Raw genomic sequence first — 18684 nt, 5'->3', positions numbered from 1 at the left:
AACAAGTTGTTTAGCTTGTCAGCATCAGGGAATCGGAGGTGTTGAAACATGACTCCTTATAGCTGGAAGTGGATATTACAGAAGCTAGTGGATGAGCTAATGCACAACCTTAGTATTATGTGCCAACAGCTCCCCTTGCCGTACAGAACTGTAATTGTTCCTACAAGTATAATTATGTTTTTAACACACTTCTTGGGAATCTTTCACAGTGGAAAATTATGGGTTTTTTTGAGAATTTCTAGAGTCATCTGAGGTCTCTTTATGGCCTTTTTAACATTTTTCTTTTGGCGTCTGGCGTGAAGAGAGGAAGATACAAATCCTGGCATCCAACTCTTTTTTTTCCAGGAGCATATTCAATTAGTACAAAATCTTTTATTTTCATTCTGTGTAGCACAGTTTTCTGGATATTGGAAATCTTCCCTTTGCTACAGATTATCTACTTATTGCCTGTGTAAGTAGCAAAACCCCCCAAATGAAGTTTTCTAGAATATGCAGATCACTATTTATGATAGACATCTGAGCAAGCTTTCTTCTTTGCCTTGCCTGGTCCCCACCTGAAAACAAGCCCAGGCAATGTCCAGAGGGTTTTGCCTTTTCATTATGATGCTACTATTCTTCCCTTGTTAACCTTTTGCTCTTTTTCTTCAGGCAGCCACTATTGTTCTTTTTGCTGAGTGGGTGGGAGAACACCCTCCACTCAGACCTCGATCAGCTTCATTCTGTACATTGTTATTCTTGCATGTACATTAGATGGCGGGAGCAGTTCTTTCCCACTCTCTCTCTTACGTGCTCCAGAGTTCTCCATCCCCAGGGCTACAGCAATCCCAAATGTGGAAACAGGATATTGTTGTTATGCTACTTCACTCTTTTTTTAATTTAATTTTTAAACTTGAAAAAATGTAAATGGAAAATGGGTCTTGACAACCTAAATCTTAATGTTTGAAATATTTTGGAACTTCCCTTGTATTAGAATCATTGATAGAAAATTATTTTCTCTCCTCTGGAGTCTCCCAGGATCCTTCATTTCTCACCTTTTTGATACAGTATATCAAATATTCTGCACAGCTCAGATTCTCTGGAGTAGGTGGGCTGTACATGGTTTCCACTGAAGCCTGTTTGTATCTCTCTTTACATTAATGCAAATGGGTTGCAAGAGATAAATATGAGATGTAATCCTTCCAGGGATTTTGATCATCATGCCCTCTCAGCACGGGGCTAAACTGGAATCCCAAACTCAGATTTCCCACTGCAAATGTGTTAAGCAGCCATAAGACCTGTAGGCCAGCCTAGGAAATAATAATTCCTTTGTTCAACAAGACTAAATGGCTTTTTATATTTTACAATTTTCATGAGCACTTCCTCACATTGTCTGTTAAAAAAATGATTGGTGCCAGTACACCCAAGTCTGCACGCTTCCAGGCAGACTATTTAAAAAAACTGTTCTAGAACAATTAAATCCTTCACTTCTCCTATTGTAGAAGATTCCAGCTTGAATTGAATCAGGCTGGAATCTGGAGTCACTCTCCAGCTGCACCCTTAAGAAAAAGGCTTCCCCAAGAAATTGCTGCAGGTACTTTTCCATTGAGATCAACTGTTCTTAGATGGCAACTTTGAGAGCCTCATAGTCAGTGGCAACATCTTTGTCCGGCTTTAACTTGCATGTGCAAGAAGAGTGAACGAGCTGCAAGCATTAATGGCTGATTCTCCCTTCAGTGTATTCCACAGGATCAAAGTTGTTTAGTGTTCTCATCCCAACTTTATACCTCCCTGAACAGACCATCTGTCTCCCAGAATTCTTCCTGAAACCTCCTCCTTATCCAGGGGAAATTATATTCCATTACCCTACATGTCAGGAGTGCTTTGAATTTGTATTTGCATAGAATGAAAACATTTAGTGAAGACATCTAGATTTTCTGTAGCCTTTGAGGGTCAATGTACAGGAAAAATCTCTATGCCTTAGTGAGGGCAAAGGCTTCAACTGTGAATAATGACTAAATATGATGCCCTTGTTCTAATAGATGTTGTAGAAGCATCGTAGAACACAAGGAGAGAGTTTTTAGATATGTGTCCCTTTGAGGCAGTCCTTCACTGGCTTCTGCTGCTCCTACAATGAAAGCATCTGTTCCCAAAGATAAAACTGGTATAGAACCATTGCAGCTTGGTAGCTGAAGACATCCCTGAAGTCCCAGAAGAATATACTTCCCCCAAATTCAGCCTTCTTCATGCCGTTTTCCAATGGAAGCCCTTCATCTTCTCCCTAGCTGCTGAGACTACCAAAGATCCAGGAATAGGGTATCTGAAGAAATCCATGAATCCTTGTTGAAATATTTGATATAACATATTAGACTTCATTAAGACAACCGGTGTAAGCAATCACTTTCTTTGATGCTGGCTGGGTCCAGTAAGCCCGCATTAATCAGAAGAGTAACTTTCCTTTTCCTTTAGCCTTCAAGATGCCAAAGAGGTGATGTATTTTCATGGGCTGTAGTGGTCTCCAGATCCAAGGAATCTTGCATACATTCCAACAGCTCCTGAAGTGGTTTATAATCTGGTAGTAATGCAGATGTAGCGTGGACACAGGTATAACTTCTGATCTTCAGGAAAGGAATGCTGCAAGTCATCCATCACCTCTTCCTCCGTACAGCCAGAGGAAGAGTCACAAATGCTGGCAAGAGGTGGGAAAAGAGAACCAGAAACCTGAGTTGGTGGGATTGTGACAGATATGTCAATTCTTACCTACCACGTTCTTGGGGGACCTTATTGAATTAAGTTTAAGCATCTTTGGGGGGTCCATTGTATTAAAATGAATGCTTTATGTATTATTATGGGCCTGGACTGTATGTAACTGCTTAAGGCGGAAGATGTAATGTGAGGTGTGGGAGTTCAAAGAAGTATTTTGAAAATGTGCCAGACAACAATGGACATTTTGGACAATAAATATGAAGTGGATTTCCTGGGAAACACCAGGGAGAGGTTAATGCAAATTTCCCATCTCTGGTTATGCAAAAATCCAGCTTTTCGAAGCTATGACCTGAGGAGAGGGTCTTTGTCTGCTAATTACATGATCCCTGAGATTGGAGATCAAAGGCCCAAGCCGTTGAAATGCCCAGCCTGGGCTCTGGTTCTGAATCTGAGACAGGTATGAATTTCTGACCATGGGAAGAACCCAGCTGTGGGTTTTGAAAGACTGACACCTACAAGAACCCTGGTTTGGAGTCAAGGTGATGTCAAGGTGACCCCTGATAAGCTTTTTAGAATTCATGTAAGTTCTTTTATTGTTTTGAATATGTTTTCTCAGTAATGCTTTCACCTTAACAATAAATGTGCTTACTTATAACGAGCTTTGTGGTAACTTATAACTGCTGGCATTCATGCTGTTCATAGCCTTTGGAGAGAAAGCAAAGTGCAGATTCTGGCCTGTTTTAGCAGTCTGAGGATATCACAGCATAAGTCAGAGAGCTGTGCAGCCTTAAAAACTCCAATCAGGAAGGAGATAGACGTGGGTCTCTACCCAAGAGAGGGGACGGCTGGGAGTCAGATGTCTTTAAATAGATGCCCTCAAGGGACCATAGAGGGGGATTACAGGCACAGTTACCCTCTCACTATGACAGGAATGTAGTGGAGATTGCTCCCTAACTCTCTTAGGAACTTCTGGTTTGTAAGGCCACTATCATAAGGCAATCTTGGCGCTGGCTGTGGGCCTGAGGTGTGAATACTTGGGGTGCTGAGCACCAGTCAGGGTAGTGAGCCTCCATGAGACAGTCCTGAGAACAGGGCCTTGTTCTCTGGTTCTTCCAGAGACAACTTAGCCATAATGCTCCTGGTGCTAAGCATGGGGCCAAATGAAGCCAAATGAGAAAACAAAACTTTAATTTGAAGTCTAATAAAACTCTTCATTAACTAAACTACAAGAAAAAAAATATGGGAGAACCCCAGTACAGCTCTCTGGGAACGGAGCTAAGATTTTTACACCTGCAGCAAACTTTCTAACTATAGAAAGGAAGGAACTGAAGCAGTTGGAACTGCATAGCCCTTATATAGTCTTGTCTCCAAACATTCAGTGCCAAAAAGGGATGCTTGCTATTGCTTTCTGGATGTTCTTGAATCTTGGTAGCATTGGGGTGCATAATTCATCTTGGAATATGGAAAAGCAATTCTAAAAGAAATTTGATTATGCCCATTTCACAGAGAGGTAAAATGTGATGCTGTGAGGCTCTGATTAATAAGGCCTCCATTCTAAGAAAAGCTTGGTGCCGATTGCTGCTGCTTGTGTCAGTCTACTTAGGTTCATACACCTAGGCTGGTGAATTGACTTGTCCAAGGCCATATACTGCCATGAGTTAGTGGCAGTGATAGGAGTAGTGTTCAGGAGTTCCTGATTCCCTCCTTTTTGCTCATTTCTCTTTTAAACTATGCTAAAAATCAAAACATTTCCTGGTGGGGCATTTCCCAAGACAACATTTCCCTTTTCCATTGGGTAGGTGTTGAGTTCATATTCAGAGTCTCCACTGTTGCAGATGTATTGGGTAGAGTTTCTTTAGCAGTAATTCTTATGTGCTCCAGGTTCTGAACCAAAATCTTGGAGTCTTTTCAAACTCTAAATTTGTGACATATCATGTGCTGGCTTTTTACTTTAATGGCACCTAAGTTTCGTCAAGACAGTCGGTGGCTGTGGCAGTCCCTCAAGTCAAGGATGATGTCTCTCAGGCTTGGAGGGTCTTCAGATGACTGAGGCTACTGATTCTGGATGCAATGGATGCACATGTTCTTTGGCAGTGGGGGAATGTTGTTGTGTGGAGGAGTGGGATTCACAGCCTGGGGTTGGTCTCCTTCTCCTTCCTCCGCCATTCCTCCTTGGTGTCGAATTGTTGGGCCTCAAAGTGGCACACACTTTGATGGACCGGGTGGTGCCACACTGAGCGGTCAGCAGCTTGTTCCTCCCTGTCGTTGATGTCGATACCTCCATGCTTGAGGGTGATCTTGAGTGTGTCCTTGTACCATTTCCTTTGGCCGCCCTGTTGGGAGAGGTGGCTGCCGAGATATGGGAAGTGTTCCACGTACTTCAGAGCCTTCCTGTTTACGTGGATGGCACGAGGGATGTTCAGCTTGCCTGAGGAAGGTTAGTGGAGGACCTTCTTCTTGGTGACATTCAAGGACAGGACAAGTCTCTTATATGAAGCATTGAAGAGATCTAGCGTCGCTTGCATGTCCTGTGCAGAGTGAGCCATCATGCAGCAGTTCTCCACAAACTGAAGGTCGTGGATGTCCTTGGTGGTGAGTTTTGTTTTTGCCCAGAAGTGACCAAGATTGAAGAGCTTCCCTTCCAATCATTACTGGATACTGATGCCGGGTGGTAGATCATCTCAGATGAGGTGAATAATGACGGTAGATGGTGAACAAGGTGGGGGCGATCATGCAACCTCATTTGACCCCAGTCCAGATGCGGAAGGCGTCAGTTTCAGATCTTCCATTCAGAACAGTGGCAGTCATATCATCGAGCAGCAGTCTGAACATGGTAACAAACTTCAACGGGCAACCCAGATGTTGAAGGATGGTCCACAGAGCTTCATGATTTAAGGAATCAAATGCCTTGATCAAGTCAATGAAAGCAAGGAACAGTTCTTGATTTTGCTCCCAACATTTTTATTGGACCATATCCGCAGTAACTTGGAATGGTTGAAAGCCACACTGGGTTTCCAGGAGGATCTCCTCAACTTCTGCAGGTATATCATCTGGCCCACAGGCTTTGTTGGTTTTCATCTGTTGGGTGGCCTGCTTCAGTTCTCTGATGATTGGTGGATCACCAAGGGAATCCTCCACAGGGTGTTGCGGGACGGTTTGGAGGGTCTGCTCTGGTACAGTGGACTCCTGGTTGAGGAGGAGTTCGAAATGCTCCTTCCAATGCTGATGAGGAGCCGTGAGCCATCCTGTGATTGGAGGAGATTTTGTCCGTTGGAGTGGGGGCTGTAGATTGTCTCAGTAGCCTGGAAAAAGTTATGCGTGTCATGCGGGTTGGCGTAGCCCTGGATCTCGCACGCCTTCTCCACCTACCAGTTGTTCTTTGTTTATGGATACGTTGTGGGACTTCGGCTTGCAGCTGGTGGTATACTGTTGTCTTTTGCCGGGTTTGTGAATGGCTTTACCAGGCGATGACGGCTGCTCACTTCCACTTGAGGAGATTGCAGATCTGGCCAGCACAGTAAATCTTGCATGACACACAGCCAAAGTATTGGTGTGTGAAACACTTTTCATTTCACTCTGTGACATTGTGTGCAGATTATTTAATGAGCTAATTCACAAATAATTTATATAGAAACTACCAACTTCCACTTGTGGTCAACACACCCTGCTCAAACCAAAGGTAGGGATAGGACATGGAGCTTCACAAAACTTGACAGCAGTGGCAGGGATGGGTAGGTGGGTGCATCCTGGAGAAGCCTGAGGCCAGCCCTGGGCCCTTCACCTTTTCTCCCTGCTAATTCCCTGAGCTTGCTGCTCTGGTTGCCATCACTGCCTCTTTATAGCCACACCTTCCCTGCTCTGATCCAGCAGGGGGAGTAGGGACACGAGGTAAAGAGGCTGCATGGTTAGGCAGGTGCCGCACTGTCCGTTGTGGCTAGCAGCAACAATTAGAGACTACTCCTGCAGCCCAGTTGGCTGTGTGAGATCTAGCTGGGCTTCAGGAATGTATGATAGGGCTGCTAAATGTCTGAATGTTGGCAGCCGTGGGACTGGGGGGCTTGGAGTGTCCATAGGATATAGATGTGCATTTTGTACAAAATTGGGTGCTTTTGATTTAGTTAAAAGGCATGTAAAACTAGGATAGTAAAAACAAGCAAACAAAAATAACCCTAAACAATTGAGCAAGTGCACACAAATCACTGAACTTCCCAACACAAAACAATCCTCTTGCCAGATATCTGCTGGGAGTTGTTTTCTGCTACTTACCACCCTTACTACCTCTATCACTGAAAAAATAAAACTATAAACCCCTTCCTCCTTCCCAGGTTACTTTCCACCAAAACAAACCTTTGGTCAGTCATGCTGGGTCCTCCCATAGTCTAGATACATATGAGAGAAAATTACCAGACTTTCAAGCCACTAATTCTTCCCGCCAGAACTGCTGGTCTTCATATCCATTAAATGCTTGACAACCTGTTCTTTCTGGCTGCCGGATCAAACTAGGGGAATCACTTGGCTGATTTAGAACACATTGAGAAGATGCCCTAGTATCATTCATCAGACCTAGACCAATAGATTAAGATAGGAGCTTACAGGGAAACAATGGCTAGCTGCAGCTATGCCATCTTTATCAATTCCCAGACCAACTACATTAACATGGAGTTAAGATTAAGAGTAATTTTGAGTAATTTAGGGTTAAAGATGTTATTGGGATGGTGGACTTGTTAAAAAACAATGCAGGAAATTCAGAGTTAAGGTTAGATTTAATCTAAATATGTTAAGATACAGAAATGCACAGTTTGGGCATTCAAATAGCCTTCACTCTGCCCTGTAGTGATGCTATGGAACAACCATACGTTTATAACTAAGGTATTTTAGTGTTCGTTGTCCCAGAATAAACTTGGTGTAATATGTAGCTTTTTAAAACAAATATTTAGGATTAATGGTAATTTGTTTACCATTATTCTTCATCACGGAAAGTTTCTCCTTGCAAATGTCCACCATCTCCTCTGATCATTAGTGGGACTGAGGCCACAGGCTGCCCGCAGTTAAGATGCTCCCTTTCAAACTAGCTTTTGCCTCCCGTTGTTCCCAATGGTAATTCAGACAAGCTGAGGAAGACAGGCCGAGAGGAATACAATAAGTGGTAGGAAAATGGAGGTAGTGACCATCTGTGCCCATGGACAGCCTCTGGCTCCAGTCCCAGCAATAGGAGATGTTTGTCTTTCAATTCTTTGTGGAATTCTCTGAAGTAGAATGTTATTCTTTAGTTTCTGCTAAAGGAGAAACTTTCAGTTATGTAGAATAATGGCAAGATATGACCATTCATCCTAAAATATTCTTCAATGTAGTCTATACACAAGACTTCTCTGAGTTAACAATATGGGAAACGTGAAGAGTCTGATTTTTCATTACTGAGATCTTTTGGGCCAAACCATGTCTGACATCAGCTGCTAAATTTTTTAAAGGACACATTTTTAAATTAATTTTAATTCAGTTTAATTCATGGATTTGTAATTTCTCAGAAAATTCATTTTATAATTCAAATTGTAAGTGCTGTAATTTGGGGCAGGATATGCTATATTTTTCATACCTAATGTGGTTGAAACCCTGCTTTAAATGCAAAACTCAGCTCACTCTTAACAATGAATATTTGACCGGTGCTGCCATAATACTAAAGTGGAGTAAATCCATTTAGAATCAGAGTAAGACATTCAGTGATTTTTGGATCTCGAGGTGCTCAAGTATTACGATGAAGATTCACAAATACTAGGATGGGTGTACAATATAGAAACCTAGATGTGCAAATAAAGTCCTAAACTAGAGTGTCACAAATCTGAAATATCTAGATTTTTCATTTGTACTTTCAATTTGGCTGAAAGATGTGGAAAATAAGTTGCCATGGAGTCTTGTACTACTTGCATAGAGTTGCAATTCAACAGCATGCATTAATCCTTCCAAATTTCGAACAAATTTAAGAAGCATAAATTAAAACTAACAAACTTCGTATTAATGTCAACTGGTGACCAAACCCACTGTAGTCTAATGATCTGTCATCAAACACAGAGGGCATGTTGGTCTGACAAGCCACGTGTTCTTGAGAATGGCAGAATATGGTTACTGAATATTCTGTTATGTGGCAAATTAAGCATTCAAAGACCGGCTTTGATGCTCCTGGAATGTGGTGCTTATGTCAGGGCAGAATTTGGTGCTGTTTTCTAAATGTGTGCAGAAAATAAGATAAAACAGAGGCTGTAGATAGCTGTTTTTTAACTTGTATCTAAACATGACATTCAAATGTTAATTGGATGAATAAATCTTGTTCATTTTACAGACACGAAAATGTCAATGGATTAGCACTATTTATCACAGGATAATGGTCTGACACCTGATAAATGCCAAGATGAAGCTACTTATTGAAAATATATCAAAATATGTTATTGCTATTTGTCAAAAACAAATATTGAGACAAAACTGACATGCTTATTTTCAAAGTGGTTGATGCTAATCTCGTATCATAATTCTATTTTAACTCCACAGGTAACATCCAGAACACAACAGTACAAACTGTATGAATTCAGTTTGGAAAAAAAGTCTGTAGAACACTAAAAAGCATGAACCTTTTGTCTATGGAATTTTGTTCTTCATCCATGATTTATTTGTATTTATGAAATATTTGATAATATTTTGCACTTACATATCTTTTGTCCAAGGAGCTCAGCTTCACAAAACATAATTTAGCCTCACAAGTCCCTCATAGTATTAGCTAAGTTATTCTTTCCATTTTACAGGTAGGGAAACTGAGTAGCAGAAAGTTGAAGGCATAGTTTTAGATGCATATACAGGTCAGGGTTTGAGCTGTGTTACTTGTGAATTACTGGCACAGTATTTGACCAGTTATGTTTTTGCTGTTGTTCTGTCTGTTTTGATCTTCAAAAGGTCAGTATTTTTCAAGTTTATATGAAGCATTCAATATATTTAATAAAACAGAGTGAGAATATTGTATGTGGCTTTTTACAGATGGAAGACCTTTAACTCTGGATGAAATCTGGGAAGGCATCCATGAATGCTACCGGGCTCGTCTGCTGCAGGGACCTTGGGACACCATTACACAACAGGTTGGATGTTACTATTCTTTTACAGTATGGAATCATTTATCAAGTGAATAGCTAGCATTAGACTCAGCTATTAAAATAGAGAAGGTTTTGCATGTATTGTGCAATGATTCACAGGTTGGTCACTAATTACGTTATCAAGAAGAGTGAAGTGTAACTTTCAATTTAAAATAAACTAATAATATGTAAAATTGAAAGACAAAGTTGGTTTGTCAATCAAATAATTTGTTATTGCTGACTAATATGTTTAAAAATCAGTACTTAATGAAGTCAGTGGCTTAAAAGAAAAAGTAGCTCAAAACAATACTTGTAACTTTTTTTTTTATTATCCTGTGCTAAAGGTGATCAAACCACCTATATTTAAAATGGCTTTAAAAATCACTAGAATTAGTATTAGTGTTCTTCTTAACCTTTGAGGATAGGACAAGCAGCAATGGGCTTAAACTGGAGGAAGTGAGGTTTAGGTTGGAAATTAGGAAAAACTTCCTAACTGTCAGGGTGGTTAATCACTGGCATAAATTGCCTAAGGAGGTTGTGGAATCTCCATCATTGGAGATTTTTATGAGCAGGTTAGACAAACACCTGCCAGGGATGGTCTAGATATTACTTAGTGCTGCCATGGGTGCAAGGGACTGGACAAGATGACCCCTCAAGGTCCCTTCCAGCCCTGTGATTCTATAAATACAATTATGGTCTTTTCTCAAGAATCCAATAATTGCTCTAGAAAATGGTCTAGCTTGTGCATGACAAGGATGGGCCTTGTGGTAGGGCTCTAAGCAGGCCTGGGAGATCTGGGTTCAGTTTCTGGCTTTGCCACAGGTCTCCTGTGTGACCTTGGACAAGCTATTTAGTGTTGATGTTATTGTAGAATCACCACATCTCAGTTCCCCACTGTAGAATTAGGATAATAAATACTTGCTTCCTCCACCCCTAACCTTTTGTCTGTCTTGTCTATTTAAAGTGTAAGCTCTTCAGAGCAAGGACTCTCTCTTACTTTGCATTTGTACAGTGTCTAGCTCAGTGCTATCATAATACACACAACAAACAAACAATAACGAATCACATTCATAAAAGATGTACAGTTGGGAATTTGAGCTGCATTCATGTTTGCACAGACTGTTATTATTTGTATTACAGCAGTGCCTGAAGACCCCAGTCGAGATTGTGTGTGTGCTCTTTGTTGTGAACTTCTAGCCATTGCCTGTGAGTTTGCAAAATACAACTGTTTTAATAAGTAGCTGAAGCCAATGCATTACTTAGTCTGACCTGTCCTTTGCAGACTGAGGATGAGCAAATCAGAGTTTAATAAAATAATGAAATCTGGTAGCAGATAAATTGACCTTTTCCAGTGGATATCATGGTTCAAATTGTAGTATCTCCTCAGTTGAGGCTGGATAGTGACTAGTTCTGCACTGGGAAAGAAGAGGGCAATTAGCTTTCCCTTCACACACGCTTATTTGATGGACCTACGATCAACCTCAGTCCTTGCATTCTCAGTACACAAGGACCTGAGGCTCTAATGCCAGCAACAGTGCTAGGAATCCCTTAGGGCTAGGAGTGGAACATGCCCTGCACCCTCTGTACTTTTCAACAGAGCTGTCCTGGCGTGTAGACAGTGCATGCTATAACCTGTAAATACATGTAGCAGAAGCCTTTGCTGTGTGCACGCTGTAAGCAATGTGCTGCACCTCTTCACCTCCCCTACCATGGGCTGTGGCTTAAAACTGCAATCAAACTTTTTTGTGGAAAGCACTGTGTGCGCCACACCTATGCCTGTATAGGAGTAAACCGTAAAACAAATGTTTCTGAGAATAAAGAAAGTTTCAGCAGTGGTGTACAGAGAGTCTCTGGTGCCTGGGATCCAAGCCTACATTTGCATCCCCCCGCCTCGCCTCCCCCCCTGGATAGGGCAGGACGGGTTCTGGCACCACCCCCTAGCTGCCCCGGGGGAGTAGGGGTGTCTGTCATGGTGGGGGGGGGGGGGTGTGCAAATGCAGGCTTGGCTCCGCCGCCTCCCACTCCTCCCACTTATCCACCGCCCACCTCTCCCGCTGCAGCCCCCCACCTGGCGCCTGCTCGGACGGGGGCGGCCTCGGCCTGGGGAGGCGGGATGGGCCAGCCCTTCATGATATGTGGGGGGGAGGTGCTGAGGGGTGCCCCTCAGAGCCTCGTGCGCTCCCTGCCCCCCACCTGTTGCAAAGGGCTGGTCCAGCGCGCCCTCCCCCCCCCACACACACACCCGCTGCTCCAGCCCTACAGCCCGGTGCTGGCTTGGATGGGGTGCTGGGTCAGCCTTTCATGACAGGAGAGGGCGGAGAGCACTGGAGGCTGAGGGATGGCTGCTCCTGCTTCTGTGCCCCCCCCACTACGCGCGCATCATGAAGGGCCTGCCCCTCCGCCCCCAGGCCAGGGGGTGAGACCGCCCTATCTGAGCCAGCACCGGGCTCAGGGGCTGGAGTGGCCGGTAAGTGTGCTCTGGGCCAGCCCTTCACGGCGCAGGAGGCTCTGTGCCCCTCAGAGCCCCCTGCGCCCCACACCCCCTGCATATCATGAAGGGCCGGCCTGACACTCCCCTGCAGGCCAGCGCCCAGGGGGCCTGGCCACCTCCCGTTCCCCCCTCCTCAGTACGCCACTGAGTTTCAGTGTCAAAACATGTACACACTGTGTAAAATTAAAGATGATTTTTGCCTGTAAAGGAGCAATGAAATAAAACTGCCCTTAAATACATATCACCAAAAAGGTGCGCATGAGACACACACACACAAGCTTGTGGTAACAGGTTTTTTGGCTGGTAAAATGGGCGGTGCATTGAAGCTATTGTCTTTGTGGCACCTCTCCAGGAATAATAAACTACATTTTAGTCCAATGTCAAAAGTGAACTCAAATATCAGGGAAAACCATTTTGCAAAACTGGTAGACAGTTATAACAGCAAAATATTAATTGAATATAATACTAAGGTGATTTCCTATGACATGGGGAATTTACAGAATTTTAACTCTCTTTCCAGGAATAATACAGACTATGTGCCTGAGGGTGATGGCTCAGGAGAGTTCAAACATCAGTGTGATATAGGGATCGCTGGCACTTAGGGCCTAAGCCACACCAATAATTCCACTAATTAATCTGGATATATATTTTAATAGTTTTATACTTTCATTAATATTCTGTGCAATATGTTCTCCCTAAAACTGAATTCACCGCTGGTTTGAGACTTCAGTCTGATTGCACCACTTCATAATAGTAATGAACTTTGTCCAAAGTTTCCACCTGCACCTTGGTTGGGAAATGAGGTGGTGATCCTGCTGAGTCCCTCCTTTCTGTGTATGGCTGTGAGTGACAGCCTGCAGGAAGAGCAGATTTCTGTGTGTGGTGGTGGTGGTAATTTTGGATTAATCCGGAAAGAAGCTGAGTTTTGTGGGCTCCTTAACACATGATCCAACCTCCTTCGGTCTGATTGAAAAACAGTAACTAGGCAGAGCAGCAACGAAGTAGGGTGTGTGTGTGTGTGATGAGTGGAAGGGGAGCAATCTTTGGAGCTGAGTCACGGGGGAGGGAAGGAACCAGAGCAGTTAGTGGTGTTGCCAAGTATCACATATTTTTACTGCCAGCTACCAATGGTGTAACAAACCCATTTCCCTTGTAAAACTGGGAGATAGATATGCCAGATCAAATATAAAAAACTACCATAAAAATAAGACTACTAGCAAAGGAATTACAGAAGATAATAAACATACTAAGCAATTGCCTGCCCGTCTCAGACCAAAACAGGAGCTAGGACTACTAGAAAGTATTTTCTGGATCTGAGAGTTGAACTGAAATGCGGAGATTTGGCAGCAGTCGACCAGAGTTATGCAAACTACGCAAAAAAAAACTTGCGTAACTCCCATCGACTTCTGCGCTCCGTCTTCAATGCACTGTACCACTTGAGAAGGTGGTCTTAATACGTCGATTTCTGGTTTGTCTGAGCGGATCTTCACTGACCGCTCCGTCGATCCAGATAAGTCGATCTGACAGCGGCAAATTTGCCGCCGTCAGTGAAGACATAGCCTCAGTCTTTTGCTTATCTGGGCTGATGCACTTGGTTACATGAGATAGATTTAACCAGTTAGAGGTACAGGTCACTCGGTGGAAGTCACTTGCTATCTCACTGAATCAAGCTCAAAACTCTCTATACCATGAACAGCAATTAGAGAAAGTTCATGGTACTCAAGTAAATCAGAAAAAATTCTACAAACCGTTCACCATTCCAACATCAACAGCTGGTTCACAATGCGATTTGAAATCAAACCAGGGCTAATTTTGACGTTTTGGATTCAGTAGTAGTATAGTAGAAGTATACTAGTAGTAGAAAGTCAAATCAAGCTTCAATTGTCGTACATATTTAGGATTCTACTCTATTTTAACACACTGGGGGCTTGTATTCTATGAATCTTACAAAATCTTGCTGCTATACTTTGCACATATGTGATGCAGTGTCAGTGATTACAAACTGTGATGAAATGCAGGCATGTATCTGAAACCAGCATCCAAGATATGAATTAGGCCTGTAAGAGTATAGCTGTAATTACTAGGATGTTGGAGCATATGGATAAGGTAACCTTTAATCTAATTTCAGTTACTTTAGATGTAGTATAGAAAGTCATGTTCACTTGCTGAGGAATTATCTTGAAATATTTTTATTGACTAGCCTGTTTTTTTATTTCAGTATGCAGAAGTCAACTAGTTACTTTCTCATAAATAAATTAGCTTGATAAATTGCATAGGAGTTTATAATGATAGTTGATAAACTGTGATGATTTAATTGCACTTCCTCTCGTAATAATCTTAAAATCTGCAAGCTGAAGTTCCAGTGATTGGCTTTCTTCCGAACTAAATCTCCCTGGAGTTTTCAGTCATCCCTTTTCTATATCATCCGATAACTTGCTTTAACTGCTCCTGTTTTAAATAATACAAATCAATTATAAACACACAGATGTTTAACAAAACTTCTAAATGTTGCTACAGGTCTCTGTGGGTATTTCCTGATGGCTCATAATGACATCAATTTAGCACACCTGGTAAAAGCTGTATGAATTGGAAGTGACTTAATGTGGCAATGACAAGAAAATTAAGTAGCATTTATGGATTACTGATGCTTTTTAGAACTGTTGCCAACTCTAATTTTGGCTTCTGTTAAAAAATAATCAGAATTGGAGTGCAGACGCCACATGATTATGTCCTAAAAAGTTGAGTGTTAATTTCTTGAGTGTTTTCACAGATATCTTATACCAGTATTTCCCTTCAGGTCTTATATTTCAAGAGATAGTTCCTTCTCATCTTTCTTAGGGTTAGTGGATTCTAGAAATCCATTCCTTTCTGGAAGCTCAGAATCTCCAAAGACAATTCCATTGTAACCTATCTTGAGCTGTAAGCAAACAAAGCTTTCCTCATCTGAATTCTCCTTCTGAGTTTAAATCACCAGAATTCCAAACCTGCTTCTTGTTGTGTAACCCTCCTTGACAACATTACAGCATCACCCTTTGGAATCCCAAATCTGCAGATTTTCATTCCATCCCAGAGGAATGTTCCATTGTCCTATGTTTTGTTTCTTTCTAGCATTATTGCTTTTTTAAATGAATTGTTAAATCAGTTAGTTATATTCCCAGTTTGAGGGGTACCATGGGGATTAATACTAAGTCAGTCTTATTTAATACCTTTGCTGATAAAGTAGGAGAGAGAGTAAACAGTACTCCTGTGACATTGAGGGATATGCTAACTTGGAAGGAGTTGTAAATATAGCAAGGACAGAGAAATAATACAAAGGGGCCTGGAAAGATTAGAAATATTAGCAGAAGGTAACAAAATGAGCATCAATCTGAAAAAATGCAAGCTAATACATCTGGGGGGAAATAATCTGAAAAACATTTTCAATGGAGAGAAAGCCTAGAAAACAGTGATAAAGAAAGAGCACATAATGGTGATAGATGGCTGCAAAAGACATACCCATTTGACATTGTGATATTCAACAAAAAAGGCCAGTGAAGTTTTGGGTAGATATATAGAGGTATCATGTCAGACTGCACAGAGGTAACACTTCCTCTTCATATGGCACTGTTGTGGCTTCACCTGGAATATTGCCTTAAATTTTAAGTACAACATTACCAAAAAGATACTGAGAAACTGGAGACAGCTCAGGGAACACTATTTCATCGGAAGCTGGGAGTTGTTGCATGGAGGGAAATTCAGAGGAAGGAGAGAAGGAGAAACACAAAGATATAGAAAAGGGACGACAGATACAGAGAAAGATGAATGCAGAAGGGATTTAAATAAAGGGCAAAAATCTGGGCCCAGGCACCAGAGAGGGCTAATTCTCTGCTTTGAGCCTTCCTGCATGGGTGCGACAGCACTTCCTTCATGGACTGACAGGAGGGACGGCCCTCCACCCTTACAGTATGCATTTGCATTCACTTCAAAATTATTTTCCAACCTTAATTTAAAATTATTAGTGAACATAAAAATCCTAAAGATTTATGGACACAATTTTCAAACCTAGGTGCCTGAAGTTGGGCATCTAATTAAAAGTGATTTTGACAGGTGTGCTAAACACACATGGCTCCAAGCTTTAGTTATCTAACTTTAGGTACCTAATTTTGAAAACTTTGGTCTGGCAATGGTGAAGTCTTCACAGCATAATGACGCATTCACTAGAAATTCCATGAACTGATGGGTATCTGGTCCACCCTCCCTTATAAATTAAATAAAGTTGCTTACAGTAAAAAGTGTTTTGAAAGTTTTACTGTATATGCCCAGTAGTTAATTGTCAAATACTAATAACTCAGCCATCTGAATTTTAAAACATCAAAGGGGCTTTATTCAAGTGATGTCATATTAAAAACACAGGTACTTGAATGAAGATAGTCATATGTCCCAAACTATCCATGTCTACTTTTTAATTTTTTTAAAAAACTATAAGTGAATTCAGTGCTCATGAAGAGGTGTCAAAATGACAGATTTCTAGGTTGAAGTCTTCTTTTGCACAGAATGGATAAGAGATTGGCGTTCGCAGTGCAAGTTTTTTCATCCTGTCCTGGCAACATGCCTCAAACTTACTCTGGAGGGACCACATCTAGGGACTAAAAAGTAGTTTGGTCTCTTTTATTGACCTCTCTTGCAGAGAGGATTTTGAGATGTAAAACATCAAAAAACATTAGGAACATTAGGAACTGGATTAAGATCACTCATTCATTTCACATAGGCCTCTGAACACCATTCAGATGAGAAAGAAAGAAATATTTAGAAATTGCTTATTTATTAAAGCTGGAAATAAATTTTCCAAATGCTAGATAAACATTTTTTGTTAAAGGGATGATGTGGCTGACTTTGTTTGCCATGTGGAGGTCTTTTTTTAATTCCCCCTCCAACCTCCATTTTAAAATGTAACACCGACCCACACAGTAGTGTTGGCAGCAGGGGACCTCTGCAGCTAAATACATGAGCTTCTACCGCATGAGCTAAAAGACATGTTGCTCTTAGTAAAGGCTATAGCAGGCTCATCACTCTCTAAGGAGCCTAGCCCCACCAGAGGGGGACAGAGCGCCACTCCAAGTAAGCAGGGGTTACAGAAACAAACAAGAAAACAATTCTGATGAACAAGCATGCTGATAACAATCAGTAGCAAGTGTGTCACCAATAACTAGGTTTTTTTGTTTTAAGAGTATGACATTGTAATAAACCCTGACCTTCCCTTGAGAAATACAAAGTCATCAGCACAGGAGAGTTTATTCATTAAGGCTTAATCAATGTTTAGTGATGATGGAATGTAAAATCAAACATCCAAGGATAGGAATCAATTTGCCTTGTTGCAGGAGATGACTCAGTAGTTGAAAAACTGCCCTGTAAAACTGGAACAAACAGCTTGATGATTTGAAGGTCCTGCAGAAATGGTCTAAAAATCTTAGAACTATCTCATGAATATGAAGGTAGTGGGGGAGTATGATCATATTTTTTTATTAAAAAAAGCTGTTCAGATACTTCTGCTGTTACCCTCCACACCCCGTCAGAAAATACACTAGAACTGCATTGTGCTAGGCGCACCTTCCCACCAATAGGACAAGCAGCAAAAGAAAATGTGGGTATATCACATGTGCTACAGATTGTGGTCTTTTCCTCAGTATCCCATAATCTAATTTGCTGCTGCTGTCACTGTAATGCTATGGCATCCACAGTCATTACAACAGTTTGCCAAAACAGAGCAAGTTTAATCCATACAACTCTATGGTGGCTATTCTTCTCATAGTTCAGATATCCTTCCATCAAAGTTTCCTTTCCAGAAGTTTGTAACACACTTTGAGATCCTTAAGACTGAAAGGTGTCTGACAATTGTATTTTTCCCCTTCATTATTCTGTCCCTCTTACTTCTCACAAAACTGCTAAATTTTCCTTGGTCCCTCCTTCAAAGCAGTGCAGAAAAGATAAACCCATTGGTCTAGCTTATGAATAGTGATCTCTGAAGAAACACTTTCCTTCAAAAATGTATTTCCCCTGTAGTGTGTTTTCACCATTCTTCAAACTTTTTAAATATGGGACATCATTGGTTTCCATGTGGTATTCTAGTAAGAGGTCTCTGCTATGCTGCAACTTTATCTTAAAGATCCACGTTGGATAACCATTAAAATAAAAAGGTATCAGGCATTGATGCTAAAGCTAATAGAGCTAGGACTGAAGGTGTCCCTGCTGTTTCTCCTCCATACAGTTCGTGCTTCATCAGGGCAGTCTCAGATACTTTGTTTGAATGGTGATTAATTTTTCTGAAATATTAATACAATTCTCAAAAAATATTCCACCCCTTATCTTCAGTAACAATAAACCTGCTTTCATTTATTTGATTTCACATATTTCATTATTAAC

At 41.4% G+C, this 18684-nt stretch overlaps 1 protein-coding gene across 4 annotated transcripts in view; it reads left to right on the top strand.

The window, feature by feature from the left end:
- Nucleotides 1-18684, top strand: part of ATG10 (autophagy related 10) — a 116540-nt gene that overhangs the window by 74146 nt on the left and 23710 nt on the right. For 3 of the 4 annotated variants that reach the window (XM_067568961.1, XM_067568962.1, XM_067568963.1), the window contains one exon: nt 9703-9800. In XM_067568961.1, the coding sequence (XP_067425062.1) occupies nt 9703-9800 (98 nt within the window). Of the gene's footprint in view, nt 1-9702; nt 9801-10934; nt 11001-18684 lie in introns of all 4 variants that reach the window. The other variant, XM_067568964.1, reaches the window with a different exon arrangement.

Source organism: Emydura macquarii, unplaced genomic scaffold (assembly GCF_026122565.2).
Source record: "Emydura macquarii macquarii isolate MOO-44397 ecotype Brisbane River unplaced genomic scaffold, CSIRO-AGI_Emac_v2 contig_2897, whole genome shotgun sequence".
Taxonomy (NCBI): Eukaryota; Metazoa; Chordata; order Testudines; family Chelidae; genus Emydura; species Emydura macquarii.
This window is presented reverse-complemented; position numbering and strand designations above follow the sequence as displayed.